Consider the following 22,243-nt stretch of genomic DNA (forward strand, 5'->3'; position numbering starts at 1 on the left):
ACGTGCATGATGTTAGTGACATATTTGAATATTTTAACTGTAAAATCTAAACTTCCTGTTATAATTCTATTGAAAATGAAACATGTTTAAATAAATATGAATATTGATGAATTGGGGCCCTGGTGGCCGTGGATATGTCTCCATCACTGGTTCCTAAAATAGAGGAAAGTGGAACTTTAATTATTAGAAACTAAATTGAAGACTTTTAACGTGTTTAATTGTAATTACATTATAATGAGTTAATTACTTTGCTTTTAAATTATAAATTGTAAAACTCAAAGTAAAAAATATTGTTATATTTCTAATTAATAATTGTATTTCTTTGATCTTTAAATGTTTAATGATTCGGCCACATTTAAAAAGGATGTATAGCATCAAGAGCTCTGATTATTTTTATAGGTTATATTTTGCTCACATGGTGCGACTTCCCAAACACAGCTGTGTTTCATCAAATCACCACAAACTAACCAACATACAGGAACTTGGACCAGATGTTTCAGTACAGGTGAACTCAGTCCTGTTTCCTGAGAAAACGTATTGGACGTCTGACAGACTCTTTTTATTTTTCTCTTTGTTCATTTTATCTTAAACATTAATTAATGATTAAAAACAACAATGTCAAATAAAGAAGGACTGTAAAACATCACAATGTGAGAAATATATGTAACATCTGTAAAGATCATGTTTGCTGAATTCATTCTGTCATAAATGTTCTAATGAGAGAAAAACACAAGTAGTGTAGTAGAAGTAGAAGTAGTATAACATTACACATCGATGTATAAAACAAGTGATGTTCTCTGAATAAGTAGTGAATGAATATTTTTATTCAAGTGGAAAACAGCCAAAGCTGCCCAGCAAACATGAGCTTACAAGACAATATTTACATCACCTGCAGAGGCAAGAAAAACTAAAGGAAAGCAACCCATACGTGTTATTATATACATACATGTCAGACACATTACATCAGATAGAAACATACGTTGATGTTCATGATTTAACACAAACTGAGCTGATGTCAAACAGACTGGGATGTCTGCTGGACATTTTCAGGAAAAACTTCACTTTAAGATCCTGATAAAATGGAATAACTAACAGCCACTAACAGCTACTAGATGCTGCTCCAAGAAAACTTTACTGAAGTCAATCAGAGTCAACACAGTTTTTACACATAAATTCAGCCCAGAGGAGATCATTTCACTACTTCTAATAGAAACAATATTCTGACATTAAAGCACAGTCAGTGATCCAAATGAAACCAGAGTGAAACCTCGTCCACCATCAACATTTAAACACAGGAACAGTGATTTCAGCAGCTGTCTTCAGTCAGCAGTGTGACTGTTTGTCTACACAGGAGGAGACTCTTCCTCAGACAGACGACACAAGGACATTGAGGAACCATATGACCCAAACCTAAACCCAGGATAGAGAGGCTCAGTGAATGAGATGCTGAAGGTGTGGAGGTGGATCAGTGTGTCAGAGGAGACTCTGTAGAAGGACAGAGTGCCAGCAGGACAGTCCACATACACTGCTACTCTGTTAGAGATAGAGGAGGTTACTTCCTGCATGGAGTGCTCTGAGAATGTGGAGTGAGTGGTGGAGTGGTTGATAGAGGAGAAGGAGAAGGAGAAGGACAAGAAAGAGGGGATGATGGAAGAGAAGAAGGAGGGGGCGGAAGAGGCGGTGACGGAGAAGGAGAGGGGGCTGTTTGTTACTCCACTATTGTGACGGACAGAGTAACCATGAATATCAGAGCATTTCAGACTCCAGGACTGATCATTCCTTCCAAACAAACAGTCATCACTGTTTCCTTTCCTGCTGATTTCTCTGTAAGTCACTGATATATCAACATCTCCTCTCCACTCAGCCTCCCAGTAACAGCGACCAGTCAGACCATTTCTACACAGCAGCTGAGGCCAGTTGTCAAATCTGTCTGGATGATCAGGATATGACTGATTCTCTCTCACATATGTCACCTTCCTGTTGTTGTCAGACAGTTTGAGGTTTCTGTGTGCTGTGTTTGTGTCCAGTGTGAGTTCACAGAAATCTGATGAAGAGAAGAAGAAACAACACAACAGCAGTTTATCATCTGACACACCTGATGGATTTATTCTCTGTTTAAGTTCTGATCTGTTGTTCATTTCTATAAAGTTTAATGACACATTTTGTCAGTAATGTTTTAATGAATAAATACCACAAAGACCAACTTTGTATTTAAAGAGAAACTGAATGTGTGCTGTTTAGTTGTCATGAATCAAATTAAATCCACACTTACACTTCTTCAGACCAGGTTTTAACAACTGCTCTCCACCATGGTCCATCCTGGAGGAAGAAACACAGTCAGAATGATTTTCTATCCAACATGAGTCCTAACTGCTGTTCAACATGAAGCAGTGTTCCTCGATTTGTCAGAGTGACACAGAGACAGGCTGCAACTCATCTCTTCATACCTGAGAGTGTCCAGTCTCCAGTGTGGATCCTCCAGTCCAGCAGACAGCATCTTCTTTCCTGAGTGTCCTGGATGATTGTAGCTCAGGTCCAGTTCTCTCAGATGAGAGGGGTTGGAGCTCAGCGCTGAGGCCAGAGAAGCACAGCCTTCCTCTGTGATCAGACAGCCTGACAGACTGGAATTCAGAAAATAATGTTAACTCAGTGACTTAGAAAACATGTTAGCGGGAAGATCCTACAGATGTCGGTCATCTTCACTACTATGAACCTAAAGCAGGATGAACTGTTTAACAGACATCTGAATCCTGACCTGAGAGTTTCCAGTCTGCAGTGTGGACTCTCCAGTCCAGCAGACAGCAGCTTCACTCCTGAATCCTTAAGGCCATTGTTACACAACTCCAGCTCTCTCAGACTAGAGGACTGGGAGCTGAGAACTGCGGACAGAGCTGCACAGCTTCTCTCTGAGAGGTTACAGAGACTCAGCCTGAAGAAGAATTAGTGACAAATACAAAATGTTTTGTCATGTATAAAATTAAATATATTTGAAATTGTTCATATATCCAGCAGTCCATCCACTTACAGAGCTTTATTTGAAGCTTTGACCACTAGCAGCAGCCTCAGAAGAGCCTCCTCTGAAGCACAGTATTTCTTCAGGTCAAACACATCCAGATCTTTTTCTGATGACAGTAAGATGAAGACCAGAGCTGACCACTGAGCAGGAGACAGTTTATCTGTGGAGAGACTTCCTGATCTCAGGTACTGTTGGATCTCCTTCACCAGAGAATCATCATTCAGTTCATTCAGACAGTGGAACAGATTGATGCTTCTATCTGCAGATAGATTCTCACTGATCTTCTTCTTGATGTACTCGACTGTTTTCTGATTGGTCTGTGAGCTACTTCCTGTCTGTTTCAGCAGACCTCGAAGGAGTGTCTGATTGGTCTGTAGTGAAAGACCCAGGAGGAAGCGGAGGAACAAGTCCAGGTGTCCATTTGGGCTCTTTAAGGCCTCGTCCACAGCACTCTGGTAGAAATGTGTTGATTTTCCTCCTAAGACTTTAGCCCACCAAGATGTTGTTTGTTTTTCTGCCAGTAGATTGACTCCAGAGTTGATGAATGTCAGATGGACATGAAGAGCAGCCAGAAACTCCTGAACACTCAGATGGACAAAGCAGAACACCTTGTCCTGGTACAGCCCTCTCTCCTCTTTAAAGATCTGTGTGAACACTCCTGAGCACACTGAGGCTGCTTTGATATCAATGCCACACTCTGTCAGGTCTGATTCATAGAAGATCAGGTTGCCTTTCTGCAGCTGCTCAAAAGCCAGTTTTCCCAGAGACTCAATCATCTTCCTGCTCTCTGGAGTCCAGTGTGGATCTGTCTCAGCTCCTCCATCATACTTGACAATCTTCAGTTTGGACTGAACCACCAGGAAGTGGATGTACATCTCAGTCAGGGTCTTGGGCAGCTTTCCTCCGTCTCTGCTTTTCAACACATCCTCCAGAACTGTAGCAGTGATCCAGCAGAAGACTGGGATGTGGCACATGATGTGGAGGCTTCGTGATGTCTTGATGTGGGAGATGATTGTGCTGGCCTGCTTATTATGTCTGAACCTCTTACTGAAGTACTCCTTCTTCTGTGGGTCAGTGAACCCTCTGACCTCTGTCACCATGCCGACACACTCAGGAGGGATCTGACTGGCTGCTGCAGGTCGTGTGGTTATCCAGAGGCGAGCAGAGGGAAGCAGTTTCCCCCTGATGAGGTTTGTCAGCAGTACATCCACTGAGGTGGACTCTGTAACATCAGTCAGGATCTCATTGTTGTGGAAGTCCAGAGGAAGTCGACACTCATCCAGACCATCAAAGATGAACACAACCTGGAACTCTTCAAACCTGCAGATTCCTGCTTCTTTGGTTTCAGCAAAGAAGTGATGAACAAGTTCCACTAAGCTGTACTTTTTCTCTTTCAGCACATTCAGCTCTCTGAAAGTGAATGGAAATGTGAACTCTATGTCCTGGTTGGCTTTGTCTTCAGCCCAGTCCAGAGTGAACTTCTGTGTTAAGACTGTTTTCCCAATGCCAGCCACTCCCTTTGTCATCACTGTTCTGATTGGTTCATCTCTTCCAGGTGAGGCTTTAAAGATATCTTCTTGTCTGATTGTTGTTTCTGGTCTGACTGGTTTCCTGGATGCAGTTTCAATCTGCCTGATTTCATGTTCGATGTTGACCTCTCGAGTTTCTTCCATTACGATGTAGATCTCAGTGTAGATCTCTTCTAGAAGTTTTGAATTTCCTGCCTTTGTGATTTTCTCGAAAAAATGTTGAAATCTCCTTTTCAGCTTCGTTTTGAGTTTATGCTGACACTGGGCAAGAATCTCTGAATGAATACAAAAGAGACAACATAAATGAGAGACTAATGTTAAAGTTCTAGTAGTTTGCTGAAAATTTTGCACATTTCTAAGTCAACAACAAAATATTTCCCAAGATCAAAATATATTTTGTATTGTGATGAATCACATAACAATTATACAACCATTTACACCAAAACATCCTCCTGAATGTGAGGTTTGGTTTAAGCCTCCTCTCCAGTACTCTCACGTTGGTTTCAGACATAGCCTGAGCAACGTGCCTCCCAAATAGTTGACCTCTGGTATTTAAAAAAAAAAAAAACTGGGAATCACCACTGAGTCAACGGTCATGGTCCCCAACCTCCAAGTGACATTGAAAAGGTGTGTCATCCAAGACAGCATAACAATGTCTAGAGCCTTCAACATATCAGGACAAATCTCATCCACTTCTGGCACCTTATCACTGTGGACCTCTTTGACTACCTCTACCATGGGGCTGGACGAAACTTCCCCCAAGCCTTTCAGCTCAGCCTCCGCTGTAGAGGGTGTGTCAATCATTGTGTGGAGATTGTGAAAGTCTGGTAATATCCTCCATCTGCTTGCAAGAACCACTTTTGGGTCAACTTCTCCATGGCCTCCTAGAACTACCCCACCAGAGCTTTGCTTCCTTGACTACAGAAGCTCTGTCCTTCTGGCCTCCCAATACCCCTCTGCCTCTTTGGGAATCCCCTGGGAAACACAACATTGCTCATGGTGGGCTCATGATTATTCCCACACCCATGCCTGTCACCCTTTGAAACTTCAGAAAAGGACCTATCCAGGAAACACGGTTCCATACATTATACATTTGGGTATCTGTAAAAACAGACGTGTTTCACATTTACACACTAGAAAACAAGTTCACAGCTGTGCAGTGTTTTTTTGATGAGCCTTTAAATACAATAATCTGTTACTCCGCCCAGACTTACTGGATCTTATTTCATTGTCTCACCAGTACTTTAAACAACATGCCCACACCAACACAGTCCCTTGTATTGTTTTACACAGGGCTGATTTCAGTCTGAATGTAGCTGAGGGGTTCCTGTATGTTGCCGAAAAAAAACAACAAAAAGTTGAAAAAAGAAAATGGTGTGTGCAACAGCTTAATGAGAAGGGGAATACAGTTCATACTGTACATACAGTACATGAGACAAGCATCCTGTTTGCATGTGCAGTTGGCACACTTGGACTTGCACAGGGACTCACATGGCCATGCAGATGTGGAAAGTATGAATTGACCTTCACTGGGCACATTGTTCATCTAAGCTTCTCATTTTATTTGTGCTCCCTCAGTAGAAGATAGTGACCGCAGCTCATACCAGGTCAGGTGGATTTGTAGGGGAAAAGGACTACACCTGACCCATCTGCCACCAAGCTGCAGCGGTCACTGTGAACTGACAGTGCTGAGAGCTCACCTGTCCTTCTGGTGGAGGTTATGGCTTACAGCAGTGCCACTGTAGATCAGCAACCCCAAGGGGCTTGTAGGGGATGCCGAACTACACTAAAGACTACTACCGGGTCCCATGGAGGGACTGATGACGTAGTCCTTTGAACTGAGATAATCTTTTAGGAACTGGGAAACCAAGGAAAAGCTTTCTTCATTCACTGACACAAATTTCTGTGATTGTCACAGCCATTCCTGACTAGTGGTTTATCACCAACTGGTCTTCTTTTTAAGAAGAATCCACAAACCTTGTAAACCTGTTTATATACATAGGGTATGTAAAAGAGAAGGGAGATATGACGGACAACCAGTATGTGATCAAGTTTTATTGATTCATTGCTGAGTCACACTCCTGACCTGGAGGTACCGAAGAATTGAAACTCCATAGTCACTCTGGTGGTGGGCAGATTTTTACTTGTTATGGGCTCATTGTGTGTTATCACAGGCTGACTCATATCAACATGTCAGGATACACCACTGTCCTTTTTCCCAGCATTGATGTGCATCAAGCTTGCTACTGTAGCCTGACAACTTCTTCTGTGTGGCTCATCAGTTATGTGTGACAGGCGTACATCACATGATGCCTGGGTGTGTTGCATTTTAATGACTAAATTTAGCTATAACATGTCATATTTGTGCAAAAACACTTTCTTGATATTATAAAATTTAATTCCATGCCCAGATCTCATTGTCATGTGAGATTTGTTACTGATAATAACAGTTTGAGCATGACTTACGTTCTGAGATGGTGTGTGAATATTGCTTATTCATCTTCCTCAGAACCTTTCTGGTCACCTGCAAAATGTTTTCGCTGTAGGTCTGCACCATCAGATCCACTGTGTCCAACCGGTCCGCCTTCTCCAGTTTGCAGTATGGGATTGCAGGGAGGCCTTCCAGGACCTTAGGCTGCTCCAGGTACCATTTGAATTTTTTAAAGTCATCTTCTCCAAAACTCTCTAAAGTTTTCAAGAGGTCCTCTTCAGGGTTAGATTCCACCATTTCTCCCCCCTGTTAGAAACAAAGAACATCTTTACCCACATCCCATCTCATCACTCTGCTGCTCACTGTTTCCATCAAATGTTTCCAAAATAATGTGGAACATCTGTGCAGGAATTGCCGGGTTTTGTTGAAAGCAGCTTTACAGAGACTGGAATTAATCAGTGAATTTTCAGAGTGGGGAGTAGAACATGACTCTCTTGTTGGAAATTAACATGACACTGAGTTTATAAGACAACAGGTCAACATGGCAGATATGTTGAGTTCAGCAGAAGCAGATCAGAAAGCAGAGGCTTCTTACTAACAAATTAAAAGCAGGACACTTTACAGTAATCCCAACTGTTGATTTTTCATCTGTGAATCACCACAGCTGTGTGTATTTTGTACCAGGAAACTGTCATGGACTTATGGGTTTTGGACTGTTCGGTTTCTTGTGTTATACTTCTGTTGTCCAGTCCTTTTGGTCATGGTTTTGCTCATTCATATGATTTTGGTTGTATCTTTAAAGGACTGTCTTGCATTATTTGTTAGCTTATAGTGTTGTATATTTAAGATTATATTCATGTATATTCTTGGATGGGTTAATGTACTGAGAAGATTGTGTTCTGAGCTTTTGTTTTCTGTTTGCTCTGTGTTTCCCTTCTGTGTTCCTGCCCTCCTCCCCAGCCTGTTTTTCCCTCCGCACCTACCCTGCATCAAGCTTGTTAGCCCTGCCCTGCTCTGTGTTCTCTACACACCTGTCCCTTATCGGCCTCATCAGCCCTTCCCTGATTCCAGTGTTTCCGTCAGCCTATCAGCTGCTTGCCTGTTCTCAGTTTGGTCACCCGTTCCTCATTCCCTCATTAGCTCAGTTTGTATTTTAGTCCTGGTTTTCAGTTTAGTTTCTCTTCAGTTTAGTCTTGTCCTGTGTTCTGTTTGCATAGTTCAGTCAGCTTTTGTTTTTGCCTGCCCAGTCTCAGAATAAAAAAGGTTTTCCTTCAGCCCTACTTTGCCTGCAGTCTGTATTTGGGTCAACCTGCTCCGATACTCCACTTCTAGGGGAAATACTTCAAAAGCTAGGGTTGGGCTTTGACAGCAGTTTGTCAAATCTTAAACGACTTAATGAATCTGTTTAGGTTTAACTGTTGTTGAGATCTGTAATCACTGTTTGTTAACTGAGAAAGCAGAGCCAGTAAGATTTTTAGTGACAGCATAATTAATGTTCACAACCTTTACCCACAACAAGAAAATGCGATCAGAGACATAAACATTGATGAGTTTTCTGTCTGACCTCTCCGCTCATCTGCACATTGAACATCTTCTAGGGTGCTGCCTCCTCACTGCACCTGTGCTCAACATGAGACTTTAAAGTGATCAGTGTGATACAGGTGAACCTACTGAAGCTGTTTAAAGTGATATGATCTGCTAATTTCTTTGCTTATCAAATCATCTCTGTTGAACTACAAACACAAAGTCTCAGTTTTCTCTGAGTTACGTATGAAACGTACAAGTCATGAACAGATGTCTGACTTTCTTCACAAGGAGAGAAACACTTGTTTGATGTAGAAACATAAAGTCTTCATCTGAATGAATTTACAGTTTAAATATGTTCAAAAAATGTATAAAACTATAGAACAAACTTCTGTTCATAATAATCATTATGCTCCCAAATGTTTCTGTCAGTACTAAACAGCTGTCTGGCATCATGTTTTGTTGCAGCTGTCAGTGTAATGTAATCTTTCTATATGATTGAGGTGGAATCCCTTCTTGGGGTGAGATCTACTACATCTATCCTAATCTGCCCGTTGGAGACAGGACTCCTTTAGTGAGAAAAAAGCAAGCCAAGTTTTTGTCCAAGATGAAGGAGCATCGTGGCATGCTTGATGACCCTTTGTGGTATGTTCTTGAAATAAAAGAAAAGAGAACCAAGTTATGAACTCACATTTATCTGAGATCATGGAGAAACAAGATCATATTGAGAGTGACCGTAGCGAGATCACATCACATCAACTACTGTAGGCTGTATTATTCTCTCTAATATCTCTGATGGTCACATGACAACTCTCATATGAGTCATGGAGCTCTTTGCTTTAGAAAGACGTTTTTTAGCATCTAACTTCATGTCTTCAGGCTCGGTGTGCTGTCATGCTTATTTGAGCATGTTCTAAATGTCTTGTTGACCAATTAGATTGCTCGGTCGGAACTACGTGTTGTATGATGGTCAACAGACCATAATACCTTTCAGCTTTAATGTCAGACTGAACAACCAGCCTTCAGCACGCCAAGGTATCCTGTCAGTGGTCGACTCTTTGTACGATCCACTCATGATCATTGCACAATTTGCCCTAACTGGAAAGTCTATACTACAAGAGGAATGCTGCAGAGGCGTTGGATGGGATGATCTGTTGCCAGAGGATTTAAGATCACAGTGGCAGGAGTGGAAAAGAGGTCTTCAGGAGTTGAAGGATGTCATAATCCCAAGATGCTACCACCCACAAGACTTCGGTAATGTGATCAGGACAGAACTGCATCACTTTTCCGATGCCAGCAGCAAGGGGTATGGTGCATGTTCGTACCTTATGTACAAAAAAGGTACGAAGTCTGTTTCACATTATTCTCATCCAAACAAGTTCTAATATTTTGTAATTCATCCAACAGTGTTTTTTCTGTTATACATTTGTTTATGTTTCCAAGAAGAATATTTTATAGCATGACCTCGAATTGCATCCCACACAGTGTGTGGATTTGTGGAACCAGCATTAATAGAAAAAAAATCCAAAATAAATTGTCTTGTTAGTAAAATAAAAGTCTTGTCTTCCAGTAATGAATGATTTAAATTTTCAATAACCTTTTCCCCTGTTAATTTCAGCAAGATAACATTTTGATGTAATAATAATCTTTCAGCCATCACTACTTGACTAACTTAGTGATTAAGGAGAAAGAAACCAGGAAAAAGTCTATTCTACCAGCCATTGAGTTTCTTCTCCAAGTGTATGTGATTAGATCTGGATTCTTTATCCTCCATATATCAACTAAGTCCATAGCTGACATCATAGATGCAATGGCATAGTATTTTGATCTTGATAATCTCTTTGATCTTCTGCTCTATCTTCAGCTGGTCTAGGTCTGTGTTGAATGACTGACAATAATTATCAGATTATCATAACACTGGATCATATTATACACACTTAAAAAAAAAAAAATTAATCAACCATCCATATCATGTTCCATCTTATGTAAACAATAATTCAGATGCTCTCTTAACTCTGATTTCTTGACCCATGATTTAAAAAAAACAAAAAAACAGGCCCCTTCCATTCTCATATCCACCTCTCTTCCTCTTCTTGAGTAGAATGTGTCTCTTACAGACATATTATATCAGACTCCTTTTTCTTATTCAACCAAGTAAATATTTCAAGTCTTTTCACAGTATGATATGAGTGTTTGATATTTCTATTTAACATTTTTGTGACTTATCGATTGAAAATTTGCACACAATTAGCATCAAGACCTTCTAATATATATTTGTATTTGTTTCAACAAATGTGAACGTGATTAGATGATTGTGATGTCACTGGTCATCTGACTGTACACAGTATGTTGAAGAAACTGCATTAATTTTATACAGCTGTGTTTTTGTCCACTAGAGACTCATATGCAGCAAGTTATAGTTAACTTCTGTTTAAAAACTGATGACATTATATATTTTTATTCAGCTGTGTGGCAGAAAGAACTGCATTTGGACAGTCAGCTTTCTCTGTGAAAGCCACCATTTAGTGGAAGGTCCTACCTGATTATATGAAGAACTGTAGTTCTATCAATACATTCAAGGCCAAATTAAAAAATCAACTAAAGACAAATCAGCTGTGTGACCACTGAGCCTAGTTTACATTATTAATTTTTAATTGACATTGTGGGTGTATGTGATGCGCTGTTGTGTGCAGCTTTGTATTTTGTATGGTGTGTTCTGTATGTTTTTTTTTTGTTTGTTTGTTTTTTTGCTTTGTACTGTTTGTTGTTGTGCTGTTGTATGTTTTGATTGTGAGGGACTACGGATTCAAATTAGCTTCAAGCTAACTCTGGTGCAGTGCATCATTTATGCTTAATACTGCACACTGTCCCATTCAATAAATCAAATCAATCAATCAAAGAAGGAAATACTCACCAGGTGAATTCAGATCCACATCTGGTCACAGAGTCGTTCTACCTTCACCTGTAGAGGAAACACAGAGAGAAGCTGCAGCTGATTCTCCTTCATCAGTCCTTCATCATCAATCTGAGGACGCTGTCACTCTCTCATAACTTCACAGTCAAAGTCCAAAACCATAAAGATGATATTAAACCAGTGAACCTTGCAGCAGAGTTCAGCTCCAAACACACAGGAGGAACCTGCCAAGACTCTCGGTGAGGACATTAAACAATCTCACAGTGCCGCAGTATTCTGATTTACCTGGAAACTGATGTTCATCTGTCCACAAACTAATGTCATTGTTGTCTGTCTGATGTGGACAAAAAGGAGCAAAACATGTGGAATATTTAAACAACTGAAAGCTTTAACCCTTCCTTTACCAAAATACATTATCTCCACTTTGTCATGAAACTGCTGCCCAGCAATACTGTTGCTGATGTATTTGCAGCAGATTTTACTGTTTTATGATCAATTAATTAACTGACTACAAAGCATTTATTTAAACAACATGATTTACTTTAAATGATATTTTTAAAGGTAAATATTTATTAAGATAACATGTAAAAATCAGTATCATTGTACATTAACCCTTTAACACCCAGTGTCAGTTGTGTTCTGTACTTTATATTTGGGGAAAGTTTTCTGTTTGAGAATGACTGTAATGACCAAACACATGAATCTGATCTATTGATGAACATATTACATGTTTTATTCATTAATATTTTCATTAAACCAGAAGTCTGAGCTGGATATTATTCTCTATATTCTCATGTAAAATAGACAAATTAATCTAGTTAATTAAGCATAATTAACAGACCACCACAAAGTGGAGCCTCAACATGAACCACAGAATTAAACAAACAAACATTTGAAGAGGTTGAATTTCAGTTTCAGCAAAACGAAGCTTTTCTTGTTTCTTCTGTAGTTTTGTTCATTCCACCAAAGCACAGAGTTTCAACAAGTTCAGACCTTTTTTGGACCAATAAGATGCAATTTAAGATGTATTTCACATCCAACCTGGCAAAAAGTAAAAAGGATATGAAGGAAAATCAAAGTCCCAGAATTACTTGTAAAGTTAATCAGTTAATTAACCTAATTTAAGTGTTTTCTACTGCGGTCAAACCAGCCGCCACGTTATTTCCTCCTGCGCAAACACGTATTTTATTACGGTAATGAGGTTTTTCCACTTGGAGGAACTGAAAAATGCGTTGATAAAACACAGTTTGCCGTCGTTTTAAATACAAACAAACAAACAAACTCTATTTATCGTTCTAAACACCAAAGCAGTTTCACTGGCTCTGAATTTCCAGAATGTTTCACTGATGAATAAAACAGAATAAAATCCCTTCAAACATATTAAACACTAAAACAAGATGTTCAACTCAGAAGTTTATTGAAAGGAAACTGAATGTTTCTAATCACTGACTCAACTTCAGACACTCTACAGCAGTAAACTGATGCACATCAGCCTGCAGACCCGTATTTGATGAGATGTCGTCTCAGGGATCCCCATCAGGTTTTCATCAGGTTTTCATAATAAGCTGAGTGTGAAACCTTGTTAAGAGACGTCAAACAGTTTCTATAAATTAAACAGTTTTACAAAACATCACAATATGATTTAGATCATTAAAGCTGGTTAAACAATGTTAAACCTGAGTTCTGCTGTTCTAAAACTCACAAAACCACCCGTTTATGTTACACACTGGTTCTAGTGGGAGTTATTCTCAATAGCACCACTAGCTGATAGTTGTAATGTTATACAGGAATAAATAATTATAACTTCAAAAGCAGATTATTTAACCAACATTATCTCAAATCAAGAACTATTTTAATGCAGAAGTTGATTTTTGTTCCTCAAGACTTAAAAGGACCGTTTTAGTGGAGACCAGATCTGACTGTGACCCCCCTCAGAGTAAACCTGCACCTCTCTGGATGAGACAATAATCATAATAATGAAAGCAGAGATCATTACACAGTGATGCGTCCTCGTATTTAAAATTAATTCCATCTAAAGTCTGACTGGAACTGAAACTAAAGTAAAGTATTCTGTAGAGTCTGAACGACATTTAACTGTTAGTTAATCAGACTCTTTGGTTCTGTGAGGAGAAGCTTCGCTCTGATCCATCAACCAAATCTCTGATCTTTATTACTTGTTTTGCCCTTCATGAATCATAACGATGCATTTGCTACATTGATAAGACTCCTATGTTGGTTTCGTGTTGTAGTTTTGTTACGGCGTGGATCGATACATTATTTTTCTCAGAAACAGATTTCACAGCGAGACTGAAGTTAATGCAACTTTGTAAAACGACCAATCTTCAAGACCTTTAAGACATTTTAAGGCCTAAAATTCAGATTATTGGACTTCAGACTTTTCAAGGAACCCGGAAACCGTGAATGCAGCCAACAAATCAACATAACTCATCACTATAACAACCATCTCTACTGTTATCAAATCATTTTAACACAAACATGATGAAAACTGTTGGTTACGTTACCTTTAGATGCTGAAAATCATCTGAATCAAGCTGATGAGTGAAGATGAAGTTAATCCGCAGCTTCAACGGGAAACCAACCAGAAGAGGAACAAACATGTAACCGAGAGCAGGAAGATTTTTAAAAACATTTATTTAACCAGGAAGTCTCTTGACATTAAAATCAGGGAGACCTGGTCATGATAACACAACGTTACAAGATTACAAACATTATAAAATACAGCATGTCAAAAACAGATGAGATTTTTAAGTATTTAAGGTTTTTTGATTCTCAAACAGTTTCAACTCTCTGTATTCATCTTTAACTTGAATCGTTCTTTAAGGAAATCTGATCACAGAACAGCAGCTCTGAACTTTGGAACGAAGAATCTGGAACAAAAGTCAAATATTAACAGACAGTTTGAATCTTTATCAGTTGGATCATAAAGTCTGATGTTTGACTTTTATTCCAACAATTAACATACAAACAACATAAAACACATAACACATAAATATATCATGTCTCATAAATACATCACAGTAATAGAGTGAAAACACTGCAGTACAGTCATATAAAATATTACATCCTGAAGAAAACAACCCAGCAGCTGTCTGGAAAAAAACTAACTGAAATAAAATGAATGAGACAGAATGTTGACACAGCGCCGCCTGTATAATAAACACTGTTTATTATAAATACTGTTTATTATAAACACTGTATAATAAATTCTGTTATATAGTCTTTATAATAAATACAGTGTAATAGAAATACTATCAGGGTGCAGTACAGCCTCCAGCCTGCAGCGGCGCTGTGGCAACATGAGCGTCAAAGCGGAAGTGACGTTGATATTATTGTCTTCTAATCGTCCAATCAGAGCCGCCGCAGGAAGTTTAAAAGCAGCTCTGACAACGGGTCGATTTGAATGTTGTTTTGATTTCTGAACATCTGAAAACTGTAAAAGGTGAGAAATAAAAACAGTTTATTGGTTAAATATTGTTGTTGTGACGCGGTTTATGTGTATTAACATGTTTATATGAACATGTAGCTTTAAAGCTAAACGAAGCTAACTGACTCAACACACGTTAGAAACGTTTTACAGCTTCGAGAAACTTGATTCAAAACTTTGTGACTTTAAGTGAAACTCGCTTATCGGCAGAAGTGTGTCAGAAACACAACACGGGTTCAGACTTTATGTGAAACAGGAAGATCCGGCTTTAATCCGGCTCCGAGACAAACAACCAAGAAGCTGCTGGTTGGATAAAAACAGACTTTATGTGATTTATTCCTCAGTGTGTTGATCAGTTCTCTGCTGATCGAACATTGTGATCAGCAGCTTTATGTTCAGCTCTGAGACGTTTATCACAGATTAATTTCTGACTAACAGCTAATAAATGTTCTAGTTTAGCTGTTAACTTCCTGTTTTCAGAAATCTGGTTTATCTGGTAACTTTTCTAATCAAACTATGGGACAGTTTATAAACAGACGAAATGATGATCAATACTGAATCACATGTCTAACATTTACACACATTCATGTCTTAATAATTACAAATGAACATATTTAATCTGAGCAACAATGTAAAAGGATTCAGTGTTAAAGAGGAAACAGAAACAACTGAACTGAAGCTTAAAAAGTTCATTTAATGAACAAACAGACTTCTGTTTTTAGTAGATGTCAAAGTATTTTCAGACGTGTTATTAATATCACAGAGAGACATATTTAGGCCTGTTGTTATGTTTTGGAGTGATTATTGATTATTGCTGCTGTATAACTGTTTCGGACTGACTAGTGTGTTCTGATTGGTCCGTCAGAACAAATTCTCTGATTCCAGCTTCTTAAGTGTGAATATTTTCTGGTTTCTTTAGTCTCTATGACAGTAAACTGAAGATCTTTGTGGACAAAACAAGACATTTGAGGATGTCATCTTGGTGTGACGACCCTCTCTGGACAGACTCTTTGTCCTCTACCTGCAGGAGCCTGGTGGGCGGAGTTTGGTCATCAGGGTGATTCAGCTCACCTGGACAGACCAGCTTCTATATAAACTGGAGGCTGTCCTCTCCCCTCTGGCTTCCACCATGTTGATTTTGGTTGTGTTTAGTTTCATTTATCTTTAAGTTATGTACAATAAATCTATTTTTAGTTACAACTCATGTGTGGTCTCCCCTCCTTTGTCCAGCCTTGAGCCGGGTTGTGACATTGAACTTTGGGAAACACTGATCCACATCGACACAATCAGTCCTGTAAGTGATGAATGTTTTGTCGTCTCCTAGCGACACCGGCTCTCAGTCAGCCGTTGCCATAGAAACGCACACTGAGAGGCTTGAGGCTTAGAGAAGAAGACAATTTTTATCTTATTTTAAAAGATGTGAAACTCTTTAGTTTATATTATCTAACAGAGAATTATAATTAAATGTTTTAATTTTAATAACTTCAGTTGATTTGATGATGAAATAAACTGACGTGTTTCAGTTTGGACTAGTTGGTGAATAAAGTCAGTAGAATCAGACCTGCAGCCCTCAGAGGTCAGAGGTCACTATCACCTCCACCCTGTCAACAACAGAGTCACTACATTACCCACAATGCTCCCATTGCTCTGGTCTGTATTGAAGTAAGTCTGATCTGAATTCTTTTCTCTCCTGTGTTTATGACTCAAGAACAGGTGAAAAAAAGATCAGATTTCGTCATTGTTGTTTAAAACCCTTAAAACTTATTGTGTGTTTTTTCTGTCCAAAAGAAAGACATGACAGTAATGTTACATAACGTACATATATGTATCTTGTGTTTAGAGCTTGTGGAGAAGTTAAAACTCACCTGGAAGAAAACATGAGCGCTTTCAGTCCTAGTAGAACATGGTAGTAGTGAACTTGTGCCCTCTTGTGGCTGAAATGAGTACGACAATAACAAACACTTAAAAAATCCTGAAAAAAAAAAATTTCACCAGATCAGAGACGTGCAGACAAACTGAAACAGAGCAGCTGAGTGACGTTTATATTTCTGTTTTTATTGATCAGAGACACGTTCAACATCTGCAGCTCAGATTATTATGAAGATGATGAAGAAGAGCTGCTCACATGACCTGAAACCTGCCGTCCATGTTATTAGTCTGACAGAAAACTGTTATTGATCAAGCAGAAATGTTAAATCTTGTCTGGTTTCAGCTTCTCAGATGTAAATTGAAACTCTTCAATAATCTGCAGAAGAATCAAAGCCTGAAAATAAAAGTGGAAATCAGGAATCACTTTGTTCACTTCAAAGATTGATGATCACTGAATGTTGTTTGTCACTGTTTTTTCCTGAGCTAAGTGAACGCATCACCGTTCAAATGTCCCGACGTCCAGCTGATTCTGTCTTCACTTCAAACTGTCACCTTCAGTTTAGAGCTGCAATCATTAATCAATTAGTCCATCGACACAAAATTAACTTTATGTCATTTTTAAAGCAACAATCTGCTGGTTTCAGCTTCTCACGTGATGATTTACTGCTTTTCTTCATCATACATGACAGTAATCTGAACATTTTGGGGTTTTGGACATTTTCACTATTTTCTGACATTTTGAAAAGAGAATTATTGATCTATTAATTGATAAAATGATGCTTATTTGCAGCTCTGGTTCAGTTCAGAACAGAACAAAACTAAGCTCAGCTGACTTATTTATCACATCATGATGTTTCTGAGAGTTTCTGCTGAGGAAGACGTTAAAAGTGACCTTGACCTTTAACGAGGAAACGAACACAGATCAATATCTACTGATTCAGTCAGTGATGATGACGATGATTCACTGTCAGTTCACTTTAAAGAGTCACTGATGAAGATTTGTTCGTACATGTGCAGATTTCAGTCAAATGAACGGTCGTCATTAGTATTAATACACATATAATCACCTGAGACATGATCATTAACAACAGCTCCGCCCACCTCATTAGCATATTGAGATAAACGATCAGCTGTTCGTCCAGATGACGTTCAGGTCACATGACTGAAAGAACATGTTGTAGACACACACACACTCATTAATCCAGGTGAGGTGGATCATGACTTCAGGTGTTTCACCTCCTGATGTTTACAGAGGAAACTGACTGAAATCAAGAGTTTTATTTCTGTCACACTTTTACTGTTCTGCACTGATCTGTAGACACTTTCAAATTCACACTTTAGATTTGATTCAGAGTTTTATTTGTTTACACAAATGCAAAAGATACAAAGTGATAAAGACAGAAACAAGAGCATAATGTGATGAAGAGGAGAAACCATCATCGGGGCTGAAACAGGGTCTCTGAGGCAGACGTTACTCCGTTAGAAAAGGAGAAAGAACATTCAAAGGATGAAAGAGAGAAAACTAAAGATAAGATTGTGCACAGTAGCAGACATCTACATATACAAGAACACAAAGTCATTAAAGTTAAAATGATGAGATTATAATTACTAGAGGGCAGTTTATAAAGGATAATATGAGATAATATGGAGAAACAAACCTTTTACAGATAAAATATGAGACGGCAGAGCGTCTACAGGACTGAACCTCTGTCAATGAAACCAAACTGTAGCTGAGATGTTTGACAGACAGCAGGTCTGAGTTTACACTTATTTAGACTGAATAATTGTGGAATTGATGATTGTAGGAACACAGTTGATGATAATATGGAGGAAGAGTCATGAAACTCTTCATATCAGATCTCATGTAAGAACATTTTCTTCTCCTCAACCTCTCTGACGTTTTTCTCTGTGAGGTTTGTTCCAACAAACTCTGTTAAACTCTTTGTGAATCTCTGGTTTCATGAACGTCACCTGTTCATGAGCAGCTGAACCTTCCTGAGATTTCATCCTAAATGTTCGTATAAGATGACCTGTTCTGCTCCGTTTCATTCACAGAAATGTTCCCAAAGAGTGAAAAGAAGAATCAGAAAGCAGCAGACACGTTTATCAGTGTCAGTAGTTCTATTAGAGGAACTGAAACTATTAGAAAACATGAATCCATCAGAGCAGCTGCACTGTGACACAAATAAAGAGGAAACACTTTGACATGAAGTTAAATAAAGCAAAGAGCTGCATGATTAATATGAGAGGAGTCATGTGACCATCAGAGATATTAGAGGAGAGAATATTACAGTTTATAGTAGGTGAGTCAGGTAAGTTGAGAGAGAGACAGTGAGGAGAGAGAACGAGGGAAAGATTTCTCTGGAACAGGAAGCTTGTGAATGAGATAAATGACCAATCAGTGGTCTGCAGTGTAAAACATGAAAACTAGACAGTGAGAACAGCTTTTAATCAACAACAGTCAGACTCTCAGGCTGCTTCCCACAGCAGCTCAAAACCAGTTTGTCTCATATAAAAACAAATCTTTGGAGCAAATATATCAAATGATCCCAACTGAAGCCACAGAAAATAAACCATCTCAGAGCCTGATATGATCAATACACTTTATTTTAGGATGCACATTTGATCAAAAGTTATGTATTTTATTTTAAATGCAGCTTCATTCTGCTTGAAATGAGAAAAGATTCACTGTTACAGTTGTGAACATCTGTGTCTAATAGACTGTTAGTTTCTTTCATGTTGTTGCTGTTTAAACTCATTCACACCTCAATCAACTGGATTCATGTTTCTATGTGTTGAAGCATCAATCAGCCTGAACAGCTGCTGCACTAATATTATTAACTTTATTACAGCACATGAACTTTGTTTAGAAAAGAGATATAAAGATTATTATAATTATTATTAATGATATGAATATACAGGATATAACATGTTGGATTAATAAACTTTAATTTATGATGGGCAGCTGAGTTCTTATGACCAAAGTACAATTAACAATGAATAAATAGGATTTAGGTTTTTATTGTTTTATTGGATTTTACAGCAGCCTACTTTCCTTTTCCATTGTATTTATATAACATATCTGTAATCATTCTACAATATTACTCTATAATATAATATTCTATGGTGTTTCTATAATATTAATATTTCTCTGCACTACAGTAACATCACATTGTAAATATCACATATGGTCACATATAGCAACATGATTTCCAGCTGTGATTGTTGGTAAACTCATTAATGTGAGACCTGACGTGTCTGTGATTACTGGATATCTGATAACTGATCAATGATCAATGATTCTGACCCTGCTGATGTCCTCCTGGATCAATCTCCAGCTCTGATTGATCACCTGCACCACATCTTCATCATCATCATCTTCATCATCAGCCTGGAGCCACACACACACTTATCTGATCAATAAATCTGTAACAATATGTCTTCATGTAAAACAGTAAAAATACATTATTATTTGTCTGTGTGGACATTTATACACTATTAATACATATATCACTATTCTATTAATATACAAAAACTGAACTATTTTAACTTCATGTTCAAACTATAACAGAATGAATAATAAAGAAAATGTGGAAAATACATTTTTGTAAATCATTTCTTTATACATGTTGTACTTATTGTAAATAAACATGTTGTAAATAAAGTTATTATTATCACTTGCATGATGTTAGTGACATATTTGAATATTTTAACTGTAAAATCTAAACTTCCTGTTATAATTCTATTGAAAATGAAACATGTTTAAATAAATATGAATATTGATGAATTGGGGCCCTGGTGGCCATGGATATGTCTCCATCACTGGTTTCTAAAATAGAGGAAAGTGGAACTTTAATTATTAGAAACTAAATTAAAGACTTTGAACATGTTTAATTGTAATTTCATTATAATGAGTTAATTACTTTGCTTTTAAATTATAAATTGTAAAACTCAAAGTAAAAAAATATTGTTATATTTCTAATTAATAATTGTATTTCTTTGATCTTTAAATGTTTGATGATTCGGTCACATTTAAAAAGGATATAAAGCATCAAGAGCTCTGATTATTTTTATAGGTTATATTTTGCTCACATGGTGCGACTTCCCAAACACAGCTGTGTTTCATCAAATCACCACAAACTAACCAACATACAGGAAACTTGGGCCAGATGTTTCAGTACAGGTGAACTCAGTCCTGTTTCCTGAGAAAACGTATTGGATGTCTGACAGACTCTTTTTATTTTCCTCTTTGTTCATTTTATCTTAAACATTAATTAATGATTAAAAACAACAATGTCAAATAAAGAAGGACTGTAAAACATCACAATGTGAGAAATATATGTAACATCTGTAAAGATCATGTTTGCTGAATTCATTTTGTCATAAATGTTCTAATGAGAGAAAAACACAAGTAGTGTAGTAGAAGTAGAAGTAGTATAACATTACACATCCATGTAAAAAACAAGTGATGTTCTCTGAATAAGTAGTGAATGAATATTTTTATTCAAGTGTAAAACAGCCAAAGCTGCCCAGCAAACATGAGCTTACAAGACAATATTTACATCACCTGCAGAGGCAAGAAAAACTAAAGGAAAGCAACCCATACATGTTATTATATACATACATGTCAGACACATTACATCAGATAGAAACATACGTTGATGTTCATGATTTAACACAAACTGAACTGATGTCAAACAGACTGGGATGTCTGCTGGACATTTTCAGGAAAAACTTCACTTTAAGATCCTGATAAAATGGAATAACTAACAGCCACTAACAGCTACTAGATGCTGCTCCAAGAAAACTTGACTGAAGTCAATCAGAGTCAACACAGTTTTTACACATAAATTCAGCCCAGAGGAGATCATTTCACTACTTCTAATAGAAACAATATTCTGACATTAAAGCACAGTCAGTGATCCAAATGAAACCAGAGTGAAACCTCGTCCACCATCAACATTTAAACACAGGAAGCTGCTGTCACTTCCAGTTTCTGTTGTTCACTGGTGAACAGAGTGAACAGTGATTTCAGCAGCTGTCTTCAGTCAGCAGTGTGACTGTTTGTCTACACAGGAGGAGACTCTTCCTCAGACAGAGGACACAGAGACACTGAAGAACGAGATAACCGAAACCCAAACCCAGCACACAGAGGCTGAGTGAATGTGGTGTTGAAGGTGTGGAGGTGGATCAGTGTGTCAGAGGAGACTCTGTAGAAGGACAGAGTGCCAGCAGGACAGTCCACATACACTGCTACTCTGTTAGAGACAGAGGAGGAGGAAGAGGAGGAAGAGGAGGGGATAGATGTTTCTGTCTTATTGTGAATGACATAGTAACCATCATCAGAGCAGAACAGACTCCAGGACTGATCATTAAATCCAAACACACAGTCATAACTGTTTCCTTTCCTGCTGATTCCTCTGTAAGTCACTGATATATAAACACTTCCTCTCCACTCGACCTCCCAGTAACAGCGACCAGTCAGACCATTTCTACACAGCAGCTGAGCCCAGCA

At 38.2% G+C, this 22,243-nt stretch overlaps 2 protein-coding genes across 2 annotated transcripts in view; both read right to left on the minus strand.

Annotated features, from left to right (window-relative positions):
- The window catches only part of LOC121881892 (NLR family CARD domain-containing protein 3-like), a 53,927-nt gene that overhangs the window by 26,227 nt on the left and 5,457 nt on the right, over positions 1 to 22,243 (minus strand). The gene's annotated exons all lie outside the window — the stretch shown is intronic.
- Positions 1,344 to 7,273, minus strand: LOC121882294 (NACHT, LRR and PYD domains-containing protein 3-like). The gene is made up of 8 exons (XM_042390436.1): positions 7,012 to 7,273; positions 5,115 to 5,327; positions 3,026 to 4,820; positions 2,756 to 2,929; positions 2,448 to 2,621; positions 2,273 to 2,319; positions 1,727 to 2,044; positions 1,344 to 1,573 (listed from the first exon to the last, which is right to left on the minus strand). The coding sequence occupies exons 1-8, from the start codon at positions 7,271 to 7,273 to the stop codon at positions 1,344 to 1,346; spliced, it is 3,213 nt and encodes a 1,070-aa protein (XP_042246370.1).

The sequence above is a fragment of the Thunnus maccoyii genome, chromosome 17 (genome assembly GCF_910596095.1).
Source record: "Thunnus maccoyii chromosome 17, fThuMac1.1, whole genome shotgun sequence".
NCBI lineage: Eukaryota > Metazoa > Chordata > Actinopteri > Scombriformes > Scombridae > Thunnus > Thunnus maccoyii.